This window comes from Oreochromis aureus, linkage group 20 (assembly GCF_013358895.1).
Source record: "Oreochromis aureus strain Israel breed Guangdong linkage group 20, ZZ_aureus, whole genome shotgun sequence".
Classification (NCBI taxonomy): Eukaryota; Metazoa; Chordata; class Actinopteri; order Cichliformes; family Cichlidae; genus Oreochromis; species Oreochromis aureus.
Genome location: NC_052961.1, coordinates 8,847,118 through 8,864,897, shown reverse-complemented (window position 1 = coordinate 8,864,897; position 17,780 = coordinate 8,847,118). Strand labels below are relative to the sequence as shown.

Here is a 17,780-nt window from a genome sequence, read left to right as displayed (position 1 = left end):
CTGTATTATTTTGATTGCAGTATTCGTATTTGGTTTCTGTGTAGTATTTTTAAACAGTCCCCCAAATTCAGTAACAAGTGTGCTAGCATTTGCAAAAGACTGTAAGCTGGTTTTAGAACTGCACATCTGAGGATCTGATTTCTTTGTGTAATAATGAAACACACAGTAGCAATTTGAATCAGCATAGACACCGGTAACTTGTTAATTTCACTAATGCAAAAAAATACATTAAAAAAAACATGAATGAATTAAATAAATATTTGCATCTGTAATCATTCTGAAAGGTGACAAGTAGGTGGCCCTTTGTTTTCAAAGCAGCTGAAGAGCAAAAAAAACTCCAAACAAAACAAAACATGTTTAGTACTGTAAACTGTGTAAGTATAAGTACTCCTGTACTTACGCTTGCTGTCTAAGATGGCCTTGGACTTGAGGTAGAGCTCAGATGCATCTGGTTTGGGTGAAGCTGAGCGCAGGGTGCTGGAGGAGAAAGTTGATGCATTGGGGGATGCCTCAGGCTGACTTAGGGTCTCTGTGCTGCTGATCATCTCCTGCCTCTGCTGCTGCATCGTGGGCTGAGGGAACGGATGGACCATTTGTTGGGGCACAGAATGAGGTGCCTGGTGTGATGTAGGCTGGGCTACTCCGTGAGACATGGGAGTTGTGCACTGCAACAAATAGACAAGCAATGTGATATACAAGATGGTAAAGCACAAGCTCATTATAAGGCAATCATCCATAAAACTAATGGATTATATATTACATATTTTTTGCCAATGTGTTCACCATCATTGTATTATGTCTGCAGGTTATTTAATAAAAGGTATTCTATACTATTGCAATGATTTATGTCTAAAGTAGGAAGGAGCTAATGGAGGGGAAAAAATCATTAAAGCTTGTCCAGAGTGACAAACTACTCCACCGGCATAAAATTAAAGAAAAGAAAATAGTACATCCACACAGATCTGAATAATTATGCCTTGAACAAATAAAACAGTATGAGTAAGCCTGTCGGTGCCCCAACACTCTCTATTTTAAGAGTGCATCATGGAGGAGTAGCAGAGGAACAAGCTGTTGAACATGGCATATCATCTTAAACACCCATACACAGAGGGATGTTAAGTTGCCGTTTGCCAGAAGCCAGCATATTTACCCACATGCAGTTCCAGAAATAACAGCCTGGCTAATGCGGGCTCCCTGAATGATGCATCTAACAGCAGCTACTACAGCGCGCACACGTTTACACGCTGGGGCTTGCGGGTAACCAAGACAAAAGTTTTCTGGTTTAATAATTCATCAGCAGTTTTAGCAGCAGAGTCTATTTTTTTCATCATACAAAATGGATTTGAACTGACAGAGAACTTACTGGTTTCAGTGACTTCACTGGAGACGTCTGACCTGTGAGCAGAGAGACAGAAGTGGCAATTAAAGTCACATCATTAACAACACAACAGCAAACGTCTGCCAACATCTGTTTATATCAGATTCAATTATTTAAGGACGAGTTGCATTTTGCATTTTCTTCACTCTAATGAACTTTTGGACCAAAGACTAAATCCTCTCTCGGTTCTTATACAGAATCTGCACATTCTTCTCCACCGACTCACACACTGAACTTGCTTATAGGTTTCAGATTTGCCTTTTGTTTTTGTTCTCTCTAACATGGTCATGGTCACAGAGCAGAATGTGAACCAGAGTGTAAGTAAACCAGTAGGGGGCAGTAGACTCCAGTTACATGAACAGTTTATGGGATGAGAGACAGATGACCTTAAGCCATGGGAAAACATGCATTTCTGTGGTTTAAACCTGCCAGCTGTTAGCTACATTACTAGAGCAGTATAAACACTGAAGCTTTTCAAATTGAATTTTCATCAAATCAATTTATTATAAAGACAATTACTGGCATCGATTTAATAAAAAGCATTTAGTTTTCCTTTTTTTCCTCCCATTTCCAATATTATGTAAAAATTCACTGGCAATATCTCCGCTTTCACAATCTCTGATCATATCATATCTCAGATACTGAGTTCAGAACACAACCCATGGGGAAGGGCACTTTGTCTCATTTCCAGATTTAAATCCAGTATAGGGAGCAAGGCCAAATAATTTCCTGTTTCATTTCTCACTGCTGCTGCTGCTGTCATTAGAAGGTAGTTCTAGCCCCCGGCTGGGAGTAAAGCCTAACCTAATCCCAGTCCATGGGTGACCTGAGGGAAGCCCTGCGGCACTACTCCTTTTAGTCCTGGAAAGCTATGATCTGCTTTTTTTAACATTAACACACAAATCCTCCATATGCACTGCAATTAAAAAATGCATATCAGGCTTGCACAGCAGCATACACACATACACACAAACTACAACCCCCTGGAGCTCAACATAGACCCCAGCTGTGCACATCTGATATGTGGGTGCAACACTGATCTCTTGAATCTAGGCTACTGCACTGCAGTAAAGGCATAAAGGAAAAAGCCCTTCAAATCTGTGAAAGCATGAAGTAAGAAGAAGGGCAATCATTATTCACTGTGCTCCATCTCTCCTTCCTCCCCTCTCACTTTCTCTCCAGGCAGCAAGTGAATCACCAAAACTGCCATCTATTTGCACCTTCCTAGCATAGCTCATCATGTGACTAAGCATGACTTCGTCCCTGTTTGGGAAAGTGCATGGTGGATGATGCAGAGCTGGTGTAGACTAGAGCGTGAAATTGCTTTATTTAACATTGGGAGAGTCTGTGTATTCAAGCAACACCTACTGAACACCACAATCCGTGCTGTTATTTTTAAATTAAAATGTTGTGCATTACATTAAATCTCACCTCTTCTACAGTTGAAATATCTCTGACAATGTCTCACTTTCTCGTAGGAAATTATTTACAAATGGAAGCAGACTATTCACCTCTGTTGTTACGCTCTGTGTTTTCTTTTGGCCAAAAGAAAGTAAAGAAATAGAACAGGTGGCGTAAAGGTGAGTGAGGATTAAAGTAACTTCAGAAACGCGGGTCTAAACAGCACTAACGCCTGTTTTTTGTCTAAATAGCAGATTAATATAGACATCAGCGATGTCACAACACACGTACTGTAAACTCACCACCTGTGATATCCTTCTATAATATCAATATTGCAGGCTTACCTGCAGCAGCAGTGTACAATAGTACAATAGCAGCAAAGTGAACTTTCATCACTGCTGACTCACCTCCTCTAAGCACCAGCACGTTGACCTCACTGCCCACAGGCAGGTCTTTGAGGATGTCGACCACCTGCGAGTGGCTCAAAGTTTGGACATTCTGTCTGTTGATCTCCTTGATAACATCACCCTTCAACAAGCCGCGGCACCACTGGGCGTCCAGGATCATCTTTACCTTTTGTCCCAGGGGGCAATCCGCAATGGCAAAGCCAAAACCTCCCGGTCCTTTCACCAAGGGCACACTCACCAGCTCCGGCTGTAATAGAGTGGGGTCAGGGCCTTCTTGATTTAGGGCATGTGGAAGGTGGTGGTGTTGATGGGGATGAGGATGGTGGTGGCGTCCTCCGTTGGTCATAGGTGGCACTGACCCAGTCTGCCGAGAAAGGGTTGCTCCATCGTTGACAGTGTAATGGAGATCTTGTGGTGTCGAAGGGGAAGGAGAAGTGTCCTTAGAGGCACTGAGGTTGCTCGATGCCTCCTCACTATTGCTGGTGTCCTCGGGCAGAGGGTAGCCCCGACACAGGACCATGTCCACATACTGATTGACTGGGATAGATTGAAACATCTGCACGACATCAGCATGAGTCTTTCCCAGCACACATGTCCCATTAATGTCCACAATTACGTCACCTAAAAGAAGAACAAAAAGCTTTTACACATTTGTGACATGAATAAATTGGACAAAATTTACATTTTTGTATTCATCACCATGCCAAAGGAAATTTTGAAAAGTACTACAACAACAATACACCATACACCATTAAAAAGACATGGTGATAAGCACGATTATGCAATTGGATTACATAAGTAGACTCCTATATCTTAAAAAATTCAAACATGTCAATGGGGGAGGAGGGAGTGTGAGAGAAAATAAAATAAAACGAGATCATTGACGTGTTTTCTTTTTCCTCCTTTCATCTCCACGTACTGTAGGGGATAGACTCTAATCACCCCTGGGCTGCCCCAGATATAGGTCTGGATAAGAAGCTGAATTGCTGACTAGCTAGGTGGCTAGATGCCCAGAGGAGGATCGCCCACTCACACAATCGATACTTTACCTTTGAAAAAACAGCCAAAGTTTCACTCTCGTGAGTGAGCGTCATATACCAGTTTGTTGCTACATGTCGCTCTAACGATTAGTTCAACAACTAAATATCCAAAAAGCTACGCAAAATATAGATTCTCACAAAGTTCAAACATTCTACCTTTAGCATAAATAAATGCTGTAGGCCAATAGTCAGAAATGCAAAAAAAACTACTTGAAGATGTTACAGTCTACTGCTTGCAATTAAAACCCAATGAAATTAATTACATTCATCTTTTGTTATAGTCAATTACCCTCCTTCTCAAGGGAAATGAAACACTGAAAATAATTACTCTCTTTGCTCCACTCTTAAGTTGATTCTCAGCAGCAGCAACGGCTTGGCAATCAATACTACTGTAATGTGAATCCTAAGGCATTACACAGTAACATACTTCAAATTAATACAGTCACCATGCATGTGATCACACAGCTTGAACATGCAATAATAAAGAACTTACTGTGCCACTTGCAAAACACACTACATGGCAGACTCGTATACATCCCCTGTTTTCACATAAGCAGACATGTCAACCTGCAGCCACGCAGCCTGTATGCAGGCTAATTACATTTTTTAATATACGAGTGCGTATAAAATGTGAGCGTCTACTATAAACTGCACACGGGTTTATTGATGACTTCTCTATTTTTAGAGCTGCTCCACTGAACACTGCCTATAAACATTTGTCCTTGCTTGATCAAGCAATGTGATATTCAGAGTGAAGTGCCTGTTCTGTTTTTTTCCTCTGAATGTGTTTATTTGTGTGTACACAAAGGGCACATTAAGCTGTATTATGTAAAGAATGTATGCTAATGCCCAGCTTAAGTGTTACTGCGTGAATAAAGATAAATGCCATGCACAGTTAACCGTGTACACGTGAATGTGACACTGGATTATGTTGACTTTGCTTTTAAACAATTGTATTACCTTGCATTATGGAAACAAATTACAGCAGGGTGGTCTCCAACTGTTAAAACAGCATGCGAACCAGATACTTAAAAAACATTATGTCTGTGGGGAACGTTACCTGAGGCAATCTTCTTGTCATGTGCTGCAGGCCCATCTGGCAGAACGTTTTTGACCTGAAGGAACTCGTCAGGTCGGTCTCCGCCAATAATGGTGAATCCAAAGCCCTGGGGGCTTTTTCTAAGTGCTGTCTTAAGTATGTTGCCCTGTAACTGAGTCGGATCTCGAGTAAACCCCCGCATTCCCCTGCCAGGCTCCTCTGCTGTGGAACCTAAAGGAGACGTAGAGAAAAGGTAATCATTAATGATCTAATATCACAAGTACGCTCAGTAAAATTATTGCACTAAATGTTTGGGGTGTGAACACATTCTTTACAGAGTGCTTTCATTTCCACACACAAAAGTATTTGGACAGAACATATGTACAGACAGCAAAAGCTTCAGAAGTGGCTAAATGAACAACTGAAAACTAACATATTTGCATTTCAGCTGGGAAAATGCCTGATTTCTAAAGAATATTAATTTCAACACATCGAAATAAACAGATTCCAACGTGATTAGTTCATTTGAAATTTTGCATGTGTTCTACAAAAAGCAAAAAAGTGTCAAAATTCACTTAATTGCTTCTGTTTACCTGCTGGAAACAGTTTTAGTTTAAAAATAATTGGATGTCTTTTCATCTTTTAAACTGTAAATGAAGTCACAGTGGCATCAGTTACACATGAATGCACCAAGCCTTTATAGTTCAAAAGTTTGTGAGACGGAATTGTACGTGTATGCGAAAATAAGCCCAGTATAGGAAGAGACACTGAAACGCTTGCTCATAAATTGCCATCTGTCACCATCATAACAATACTCACACAGTGACAACATGTCTGACAGCACATCACTTACTGCTAGTAATTACATGAACACTAAGAACTCACAGTTTATGCGCAAACTCCAACAAATCACACGCGCGCACACAAACAGAGACACACAACTTGCAAATCTACTGCTCTGTTTACAAAGCCAATAAACACCCAGTTATTGCAAAATGGCTATAGTTTGCCCAAGTCTCCCCACAAACAACCAGTTCTTTTCACTGCAGTGATAAATCCATCCTGAAACGCACCTGACATTTTCCAGGTAAACTTTTCATTGCAAATTTCCTTTGTGTTGCCTGCAGGATGTGTAAATGGGGCGCTTTTATGGAAGACAGGAACAGAATTATATTAGGCAGTGTGTGCGCGCGTGTGTGTGTAGGTGTGCATTTGTGCGAAAGAGAGCAAGATAAGAGTGATGAGACAGAAAGAGACAGCAAGAAATAGAGTTAGCCTTGACAGAAAGAGAGAAATTTTAACTAAATCCGAGCTTGCCCTTCTCTGTGGTGTGTGCCTATGAGATTGTGAGTTATGTGCTCTGTCCCTGTGTGCTGGGCTTCTACTCTGGCAGTTCCCACACTGATAGATGCTGGGACATCAATCTCATTAGGGAGAGATAGAAGTCCCCCCTTCCCCTGTCTCCTACACCACTCTCAATGTGTCATGGGATTGTGATTTGCATAATTGCATGGCAATTGGCAGAGGAACGTGACCGCTCTGAAAAGACAAAAAAGATTATGCCAAGTATGATTTAGATGACACTGCTGCGTCAGTGCCGGACAAGTACAAGGGATATTCTAACAAATGTCAGTCTATGTTGAGCATGGATTAGCAAGCAGGTACAAAAACATGAAATTCTGCTGAACAACTTGGGGCACAAGTGTGTAATAAATATGATTTATGATGGAACTAATCCCTGTCAGATAGCTCCGACATACTGAAACAGTCTTTCTCACACGATCACCTCGAAGGCAATACTGGCATAATAGTAGTGGAGAAAGACAATCACAAGTGGGATGAAAAGGGAGCTACACACCAAAGCCATGTTTACATGGTCTTGATTAAGCTGTGGGCCACAAAGGGACAGTCGGTTTCCTTAGGGCGAAGCGATTATATGAAATGTCTGACAGGATTCTCAGCATGGTAATTATGGCTGAACATAGGGCTGCGCTTTGCTCTTGTGCTCTGCGGCATTGTCTGGGAGGTCAGGTTAGCCAGCCTTGTCAAAACAGTGTTTAGAAGCCACCTCACGCACATCCATACACTTGCACAAGACCACTAGCCATTAATTCTCATTAACAAGGGTGGGAATTTGGAGAACAAGCACAGGGGAGGCAGTCGAAGCTGGAGGCGGCGGTACGCAGCAATATCATCCACAAACTGCAGAAAGGCTCAGCTGTGGGAGGTGGGGTCTGCGTGCAACTGACTGAGGCAGACAGTTGTGTCCAAAGGGTGTCTGAAATACAGAGGCTAGTTTGAATACTAATGAGGCCATGCCTTTTGTGTTCACACGCAGAAGAGCATAATAATTCTTGCACATTTTACAACAACCTAGGTCTTCTGTCTCTCAGACCTTTATATTTACTGAGAAGAGGGTGATTAGATCATCAAGCAGCAGCATTCCCCACAGGTGGTAAATGATGAGCAGATGACCCAGTGGAAATGCAATTTATGATCGTAAGTCACTTTCAACAGCAGTCACCTCTTTCTCCTTCCCTGTCTCTCTTATTTAACTCCCTCCCTCTGTTCTAAAGAGGGCTTTCAACTTCCATGAGTGACTGTGGCAAAAGGATTTCAAAGAGACCTCAGAACCCGCCCTATATCATATCTACTTGTCAAAATGAATTCTGCCGCCCAGTCAAGCACTGTTCCATTATTCAAATTGAATATCATTGCTTCAGAGGCTATGGGCTGTTTATCAGAAGCCTGTCAACTGTTAGAACATCTTCCAGACAGACTTCTTAACATGAAGGAGATGAAAAGTGCCCCAGTATTTTGATAACACATCTATTGCAGTGCTATATATATATATATATATATATATATATATATATATATATATATATATATATATATATATATATATATATATATATATATATATATATATATATATATATTATTTGCTGAACAAAAAGCTAGAACTATAAAGCTGACATCTTAATAATACTGTCGACTGCATTGCATCTTATGAAGGAAAATCGCCCTGTGGAGAAGTTACTGAGTTAAACTACCACTGCCTGAGCAATCGATTGTAGCGTCACTACCATAAGTCAAAGACACACTAGTACAAAACATTTTGTTTAATTAAAGATTCATGATTGAATTTCCTGTAAGACAGCCATCAGGTCAATAATCTTTTAGAGGTTTTCTTGCTTCTTCATATGGAATCTGACGTGAAAGCTGAATCCAAATCTGACAACTGAAATAGTTGAGTGGTTAAAACTTAATTTTTAAAAATGTTTTTATATGTATGTCCATTACTTAGACAGGTAAGTATAAATTTATAATTGGCTTCTCATCTGGCTGCTTCATTAGATAATATTTCATCAGGTCTAGATAAGGAAGCCGTTATATGAAACATTAAATAATCACATGTTGGTTCATCGGCTGGCTACAAGTCTGTCTATGGACATCACACTTGTTTAGTTTCTGAGCAGGACACCAACGGAGGACATGCAAGGGTTAAATGTATTTCAGTGGTGGAATTTCTGCAGCTCACAATGTCTTCAACAGGGCATTGGGAAAGAATATGCTGCCCTTTTCAGACATGACTGCATATGTTTAGCACCTACTAACATGTATTTTACTATAAATTTGTCAACAATTCGAGTTCATATGAGTCCAATTTAATCAACCCAGAATGACGAGTTTGGGGAGTGTGACCATCAGAAAATTAGCACCTACCCCCAATTGGGCCACTTTTGCCAATATTTAGGGGTCAAATTTTATTTTTAGCATTTCTGGTTTCAACAAACAAATTTTGATCTTAGGGCTAATTTAGACATTTGTCATGAGCCCAAATTGGACAACTTTGACTAAAGCTTTTATAGAAGCACTTTGGTTGTAATTAATCCCCAATCCCAGAATGCAATTTAGACTTATGTGTCTACTATAAAACTCTTCAAACGTGTGTTTAGTAATAGTAATGACTAGATTTCATGAAGACTACAGGCTGAAATGCAGTGGTCAAGCAATAAAGTTGTTCTTCATACTACAAATGTTGCTGAAACTTTAACTTCTAATGACGGGATTTTCAAAGAAAGTACCCATTTTCCTCCACACTGACAGTTTTCTGTAAAAAACTGACAGAATTTGACAAGTTGTTCTTAAGCCTTCCTTGTGTATGAAGCACTTTAATATGCCTGCGGCTCGAGCGTTGTAGGTGCAGTTACCTGAGGGCGTAGCAGCTTGTGGAGGTGCTGCAATGGGCGTGTCCACACTTAGCTTTCTCTTAGCTTCCATTACTGGATTTTCAAACTGGGTCTTCTGGTTGATGTGGCTGTACAGGGAATATAATATTAGATGAGCAAAAATCATAATGTTAGATGAAGCTAGAATGTGCATTGCAAATATAAATGTTTTTTTGTTTTGATTGCATACTGTTGACCTATTACTGAGTTTCTCGTGTCAGTTGACAGTCCGAGCTGCCAACTGAGCAGATACTGTTCTTTGCCTGCCATGCAAACCTGCGATTTGAATACGAGGGCTGTTTGTGACATAACGTGCTAGGCAGACAGTCTGTCTTATAATACGTGAGCTGTTCTAAATACAGTACGAAAATCATTAACCTGTCTTTGCCAGAACTGCTACACATTTAAATGGTTTGAGAGAATATCCAAACCTCATTAATTAAAAATAAATTAACTGTCATGCCCAATGAATTCTGAGAGAATTTACATGGAGAAAATCAGTAGCAATCTTTCATGCTATGGGCCCATATTGTATAGCTGGGATAAACATCTGCTCAATGCCTCATAATGCCAGAATAAAAAGATTTAATGAACTGCAAAATGACGGAAATAAAAATGTGCCTTTTTTCACATTTCAGGCACTGAGGTCGTTCCAGAAGTTTCCTAATATAACCAGGCTTTGCCAATCCAGGATCAGCAGCTATACTTGGGGGACTTAACACGAAACTCAATCTAAAAACAATTAATGATTTGCAGTCACACCTGTGTGCTTAAACATTTCCTGTTACCAAGGGAAATGTCCTTCCACGGTTAGATGGTAATGGTGAGAGGTAGCTCATCTACATAATAAGCTTTAACGGTTGTAAATCCTGGTCATGACAGCACCTTAGGAAGAGAAAATGCATTGATGCTGCACAGTGAATCAACCACATGCTGAGACACTGACTGTATACGTGTGTGCGCGCGCGCGTGTGTGCATGGGTACTCTGCACTCTTACTGCGTATGACTCATGCACAGAGATACCCTCGCCATTAAGTCTGAAGAGATAAACATTCCATTTTCCTTCATTTCCACTCCTTCATTTCTGTCATTTCCTCTTTTGCTCTGTCTCACTTTCTCAATCCTTGATTGCCACGCCTCATGTTTTGTAGACACAATGAGACTTTGCGTCACGTCGTTGCATTTGGTCGTTCATTCACAATAAAATTTGCCAGACAAAAAACACAGAGACAGAAGAGAGAAAGAGGGAGCCTCTCAATGACCCTCTTGCATAAACAGGCGCGTATATTTCCCCCCTGCCTGCGGGTCTCTTCCTCTTTGTTCACAGTAATGGCACTAAAATGAAACACTGTGCTCTTGTTTACACTCTCGATCAGAATTGAATCTCACCCTCGTTTCCATCTCAGGGACCTCTAAATCTTCATTGTCTGTTGTTTTCACTGTATTTTCTTTTTCAGATACACAGACAAAGCCGTAGCTCACTTGTTAGTTCCCACAAGGGTGCTTTCAGCAGAATTGTGGGAAACTACTGTTTGCACAATTGCATAATGTACTATTATCACGTGTCCCACAGGTTCCCCTGAGATCCAGCAGCCCGACATTTATATGCTTGGTATTAAGTGATATGGCTTTATGTTGAATATACAAAAATATCTTGAAATAGAACTCATTCTAAATGGGCATTTTAAAGAAATCAAATATGCTGAAAGAGCTTCAGAAAACCTATAAAGGTCGAGCATGATGTCTCTTCAGTAAAGAGACTAAGAGACTCAATATCACCATGCATTTAGCCATTTTGTCTACATCTGTACTTATTAACAGGTGTAGATTTCTATGGATCTCCAGGTATAAAAGGAAGAGAGAAATTTACTTACTCTACGTAGTATGTGCCAAATTGTGGATCCTCAATCTTCTCCCAGCCATAGGGCAACTCTGGGGAAAAGGAAAAAAACAGACAGGGAAAAGGCTGACTCAAATCACTTAAGATACTGCTGAGGCACTACATGGACAATTGGACACACTCAATGAAGTGTGGTGTTTTGACTGGCACCATCACAGCATGCTTAGCTACACCTACAGAACAGGAGGCCTTCTTTTATTTGTCACTATGTGTTTAAGACTTGATACACACTATGGAGGAGGAAGGGAAAGACGGGCAGGAGGGAGGGGGACACCGTGTGTTGTTAGAAAGCCTCCCAGGAAAATAACAGCCCTTCTTTCCAGTGGTGTGTATGTGTTCAACATCTCTGGTTTCTGCTGCTGTGTGACAAACACACGCAGCGCAGAGGAGATCTTTACGCAAGAGGAGCCATAGAAAATTGCCTTTTGAGAGATGCTGCACTGATGAGCTCTCTGCATGTGTCCACGAAACCATTAGGAGGAGACGGGCGGACTGAAGACTGGGGGTTTGTGCTGTGTCACCAGCATGACTGTGACCAGGAGCGCTCAGCTGTTCAGTATCCGTCTGTTAGCCAGCGCCCCCTTTAGAGAGGCAGGGATGCAGTTCATACACACAAACCGTTCAATACAACAAGGACTTGGGAAAAGTGTAGGTAGCATGTGAGCCGACGCAATGGCTGTAAGTACCTGTGCGATTGCTATTAATCACAGAGCTAGCTCCTATTGCCTCACCTCCTTCGTCGCACTTCTCAGGTGGCTTGGCTTTCTTGGCAAGACGTGGGTCCAGCCAGGTGGTGGTCTTGCTGTTATGACTGTAATATGAAAAAGATACAAGGCTTTAAGCACAGTTTAAATTATTTTTCAAATACTTAAGATGCCATTAGAGTTGAGCAATTAGTGCTTAGATCTCTTGGGAGCCACTTCACCCGGGGAGTGTTTTTCCATCTCTAGCAAACGAACAGAGCTCTCCCAAAACAGGATTATGGCTACTTTTTAATCTTTTGGGATCAAATGCTTTATTAAATAACCTTTTAAAATATTAGTACAGTTTTAACAAAGCTCAAAGGACCGTTTGAGGCATAAGGAAGATGAAAAGTAAAAAAAAAGTCACAGATTACAGAAGGATGGAAAGGGACGACACAGAAAGATAAAAGAGTGAGCAGTTGCAGAGATCATAAAGAGCAGAACTAAGACAGCAGGTCAGGGGTGGCGAGCTCCATTTACCCTGTTGTTTCTCTCACTGGCAGAATGAGCTATTGATTTAGCAGCAGGCAGCTTTACTTGGCTCTCTCAGTGGCTCAGCATTGACTGTTTGCCACACTAACGGGCCAGGTAAACAATGCGGGCCTGCTGCTTTTAGCGGCAGCCAACAAAACCAACATCAAACGCGGGGGAAATAAAAGGAAAAACTTTACTGAGACTCAACTCCACTGCAATGGCTGAGTCTACAGACAGCTTCCATGTTCAGCACCTGCTGTTAATTCACTACAGAGCGTTGCACTGAATAGGGAGCAGAAAAAGTCAGAACTCTAAACATACTGGGTTAACAAGGCAGAAACAAAGAGATGAAGAAGAAACTGGGACTACAAGCAATGGGATTAGAACAATGGTGATGTAATGGGAGTGTAATAGGACAAAAACAAGACAGGGAAGTTGCTGTAGAAAGGCTACTTACTCGATGAAATAGACCATGCCGGTTTCTGTGTAGGCCATCTCCCAGTTTTTAGGCAAGGGCTCCTGACTTTCATCTTCTGTGTTCCATACACGCAAGTCCATGGCCCCAGCTGACTGGTTGTAGCTGGGCACTGTCTTCCTCCACTCTGCTTTGTCCTTGTGCTCTGTGGCCAGGCATGGGGAGAGGGACATGGGCATGGAGACAGAAATAGGAATGGGTTGGGAGTAGTGGTGTGGGAGATGATAGAAGGAGAAGGAGACAGGACGTGAGAATGTGGCGCCATTGGAGCTCCTCTGGGCTCCTTGCATTTCTCCCTACTGCTGCTGCTGCTGCTGCTGCTGCTGCTCGAGCTGCTCTTCCTCTGTACACTAGCCGGACTGTTACATCCACAGGAGTGTAAGGGGTAGAGAGAGAGAGCGAGAGAGACAGAGAGAGTACACGGAAAGAGGACGGAAGAGCAGCAATTGCCATAGGATTTGCATGTCAGTAGTGATGTACTGAGAACTGCCTCCCAGGCAAGAGCAGAGCTGACCAATGCTTCAGCCCAGCCGGGAGCGCTACATCACAACTCTATTAGCATCATAGTGCTGCTTGTGCGTGAGGGTATTTGCCTAATCTTGATGTGTATGTGTGCCTGTCTGGGTGAGGCTCTTATCTGCAGGTTTCATCTGGCTGTGTGTGACCTAGCTTTGTCGTGGCATTGAATGCTCATTCTGTTTGGCTGGAATAACTGAATGGCAGGGGAAAAATAGTGACAACTGTTGACTGGAATAAGTCAAGAGCTCTTTGTACTGAAACCAGGGCCCTTTTTCATGATAGAACCAGGAAGATGTTTCCGCATTTATAAAGTCTGAATAAACAACTACACAGAGACACTTGCTGCTTTCAGCCCTTTCAAAGAAATTTAAACAGAAGAGCTGTTGCAAATTTGTGCAGGCAAGATTCCTAAAACCCCGAAATGACATGAAAGAAATGTATGATCAGTACTTAACTACATTCAAGCCCCAGAAATATGCCAGCTGCTACCTCTTTTAGTGGGCACTCTAACACCATATGAAGAATTCATGTATTTTCAGTGACAAACCACAGAATTAATTGTCCATAATTAGTATTTTCTCTTGGTTGAGGTCTACACTGCCATCCAGAGATGATAATGCATATCTCTGACAATTGTTTACTTTGAAATATAAAACTTCAATCTACCACAATAACTGATCTTTTTAAAAATTTTATTTATTTGTTTGTTTGTTTGTTTTAGAATTTGAATCAGTGTATTATATCTCTGGGACCTAATGTGTCCTTCTACACATAAGGTACCTGTCTATGTGCATAGAGACAAAGCATGAAAGGAAGAGGAGGGGTAGAGATGGGTTGCAAATCAGCATGCCGTAGCAACTTACAGCCAACAGCGCACCCTGTATGATATTTGTTTGTTAAATAGAATAGAAGGGTGTCAACAGAGACATCAGGTCATGTGGGCCGGCACTGACACCGTGGGGTTGCAGGTGCAGGGTTGCAGCCAAGCTTGACTTTGTTGCCTGCCTGAACTAAGGCTACGCACAATTTATTTTTCAGATCTTTTTTTTCTTCTTCACTTTTTAAAAACATGTTGCAAACACTCAGAATTGAGAAGAAAAGAAACCTTTCTTAATTTAGCATTTGCTGCTGTTGCCACTTAAGATACATTTTTCAATTTGCATATGCAACACACGACTCTACTTTTTGTAGTGTTTAAAATAAAAGAGTGTCTTAAGGTAATGACTTTCACTACTGCTACAATTTCATTCTCACTATTAGCTCTTAGCCGAGCCATGCAGTGACATTCGTGTATGCGAATGAAACGAGCACAAACTATCTTTCTACCCGAGGGATTGCTTCTATTGATCTCAGACAGACTTTGGCTACATTTTGACTTTGCAGTGCTGTGATTTAGTGGCGACCTTGCATGCAGAGCAGCTAATCCCGAGAATGTTTATTTGGAGAGAAGAATGATAAGGAGAAAAGAAAAAAGGTCCTGCTGTTTTGCATTCTGAGAACAATATAATGAACTGCTGGAAAAATAAATAAATCAAGCAAACAAAAAAGTGCTGGGGTTTAAATTTGTAGAAAGCCAGTAATGAAGGGAGCTGTAACACAGCTAGCCAAGAATACTAACTAACACTTGTGAAAGCCACGAAAAAATTAAAAACAGCGGTGTCCCTCACCAGTCAGTCCGTTGACCAAAGGAGGCCTCTCTTCTTCCTCTTCCTCCTCTGGAGCAGCGCTGTCCTTTCTGTCCATCTTACTGACCGAGGTTGTGCGTTTTCTTTGGACCTCCGTGTCAAATTCCTCATCAAACAGAACCTGGTCCACCAGGTCTGGCTGTACAGGGCTCGGCTCCGCAGGGGGCTTAGGGGTCCCATAATAGTTGCCTGGGAAGAAGAGAGGGCGAGAGTGACAATGAAATATATTCTTTAATACATTAAAAAAAAAATATGTGCAAGCTTTCTTGATTAATTTCATCATATAACCCTAACCCCAACCACTTACCTATACACCTATTCACATACAACCCTTCCACTCGGCTAACCTGTAATCTGTTTCTTACCTTTACCCTTAGAGCAGATTTGGAAATTGCTAGGCAGCCTCTGCTTTGAAGATCTCATATTTAAATGTAGTCACTGCAATTTTACCAAAATACACATAGACAGCTAGAAATGTTTACTATGGTATGAAAAGAGTTTCTTTCTGGCTTTATAGTGTACTACGAAAAGAGGAGATAGAAGTACACACAAAACCATTGTGCTGGCAGCAGACCAAAAAGAGACTGTATCACTTAAAGTGTGGAAGCCTGCATTTCTTTAAAGACCGATAGGAGCTGTTTTTACCTCAAATTTTATCTGGCAGAGCTGTACTGGTTGGAACAAAATGAGGCCAAGGATTTGCTGTTGTAACCCTCATATTTTGGGAAAATCTGCAGGTTATGAAAAAACAAAGTCTGTAGCCTTTCTCCTAGATGCCAATATCACATCAGTACTGACCCACAATACCATATGCTAAAGCAGAACCACTGACTATTACTGTAGGAAGGGCCTTGTAACAACACATCATTTGCTGGCTTCTAATCTTTGAAGTGGCCAAAGAAAAAAAGTTTTGATTCACTCATTTTGTTTATGTGTTAAAAAACATAATGTTATGTTTACTATTTCACTCACAGGCAATTGTGGCCACAGCGCTTATGCCAAGGTAGGTTCTCAGACACTTGATTGTCCCTTTAAGTCCATCAGCTTGCCTTTGCTGTCACGTTGGAGCCTAAGGCAGTTAACGGTCCTACACCACAGAGCAAGCCTTTGTCTTTTCTCAACTACAAAAAAACAGGGTGACCCACTTACTACTCGCCACCTTCTTTCTTTGTGAAAAAGAATTAAGGCCAAAAGATGTGAGAAAATAGTTGGGAAGGTATGGTAGAAGTATTGATTGTCCTCATGTTTTTGTGTGGGATTGCAGTGTGCCGTGCTTTGTTTGAGTAGCCGAACGTTGTTTTGGAACAGTTAAACGGCACATCAGAGAGTGGAAAGACACTGTGACCAAGGAGTCTGTGGGGAGGAGAGAGACAAGGGACAGGGCACTTTCTCACTGACAGAGATGGTGGAAATACATTGAGGAACAATCATACTTTCTATTGTTTTAATGTCTCTTGTTTTAATAAATAAATATTCAAAGACTTATCAAATTATTGCTTGCCATTTAAAAGGAAAACAAAGAGGATTCAGATTAATGTACCTTACACTGAAATGCATTATTACAGTGACTGCAAAGTATAAGGTTATTAAGAGTTACCATCCAAACACCATTTTTAATCAGCTATAATTATGATACACTAAATAAACAAGAAACAAAATCATCCTAGAGTCATAGTGAGAAATGCATCATAACCGAGTCAGGTAAATAGATTAATGCGCATTTAAATGGAAGAGTATTAATATCAGAACCAATTGGTTACTAGGTTTGTAATTAATAGCAAGCTTAATCGTGGTATAAAAATTGGGGGAGGTAAATTAGAAGTGGTAATTTGCTCTCTTCGTTCCAGTTTCTGAAGCTCACACAAAGGTTCCCGTAGCTTCTCTAAGTACCCCAGTGCGAAGAGCAGGGAGACGATGGCCAAAATAAAGAAGCACACTGAAATTGATTGGGTTGTAATTACTGTGTACTAATGAGTCACAACCTGAAAAGCAGCTTTTGTTTAGAATCACTACCTCCATCCAGCACAGATACAAAACCATAAGCTCCCAAAGTGAACTGAAAAGACTGCAGGCTAGATGTTTTTTTAAACTATAGTTCTTTTAGAGTCCAGCTCATTAACAAGTTGCTAATGCACCGCTAATATCATTTAACATTTATATCCTGTGACTTTGCAAGATCCCCAGGCATCTGCTGTCTACTGTGTACTATGTATAATTATATTATAATATATTTGTCATGCATTGATCCATTTCAATGTTTAATTCTGTTACGTGACCTGTCTTTCTTTTTATGTGATGACTGTATAGAGCATATATGTTTTATTATTTTAACGACAAGCCACACAATAACAAATATATTTAATTACTACAAACAAATAGATCAAACAGACGCTAATTTCTGATTCTAACAGATCAATAATAAAGATACCTGTGAAAAATAACAACTAAAGAATAAAAGATCAAGCGATTATTAATACACAAAA

The 17,780-nt window shown here is 40.9% G+C and overlaps 1 protein-coding gene across 1 annotated transcript in view; it reads right to left on the bottom strand.

The window, feature by feature from the left end:
* magi3a (membrane associated guanylate kinase, WW and PDZ domain containing 3a) overlaps positions 1–17,780 on the bottom strand; it is a 111,061-nt gene that overhangs the window by 10,018 nt on the left and 83,263 nt on the right. The window contains exons 4-12 of the mRNA XM_031741949.2: positions 15,280–15,486; positions 13,076–13,238; positions 12,133–12,212; positions 11,376–11,433; positions 9,483–9,589; positions 5,287–5,496; positions 3,187–3,807; positions 1,364–1,395; positions 401–665 (exon numbers count right to left, since the gene is read on the bottom strand). Coding sequence (XP_031597809.2) covers positions 401–665; positions 1,364–1,395; positions 3,187–3,807; positions 5,287–5,496; positions 9,483–9,589; positions 11,376–11,433; positions 12,133–12,212; positions 13,076–13,238; positions 15,280–15,486 — 1,743 coding nt within the window. The remainder of the gene's footprint in view (positions 1–400; positions 666–1,363; positions 1,396–3,186; positions 3,808–5,286; positions 5,497–9,482; positions 9,590–11,375; positions 11,434–12,132; positions 12,213–13,075; positions 13,239–15,279; positions 15,487–17,780) is intronic.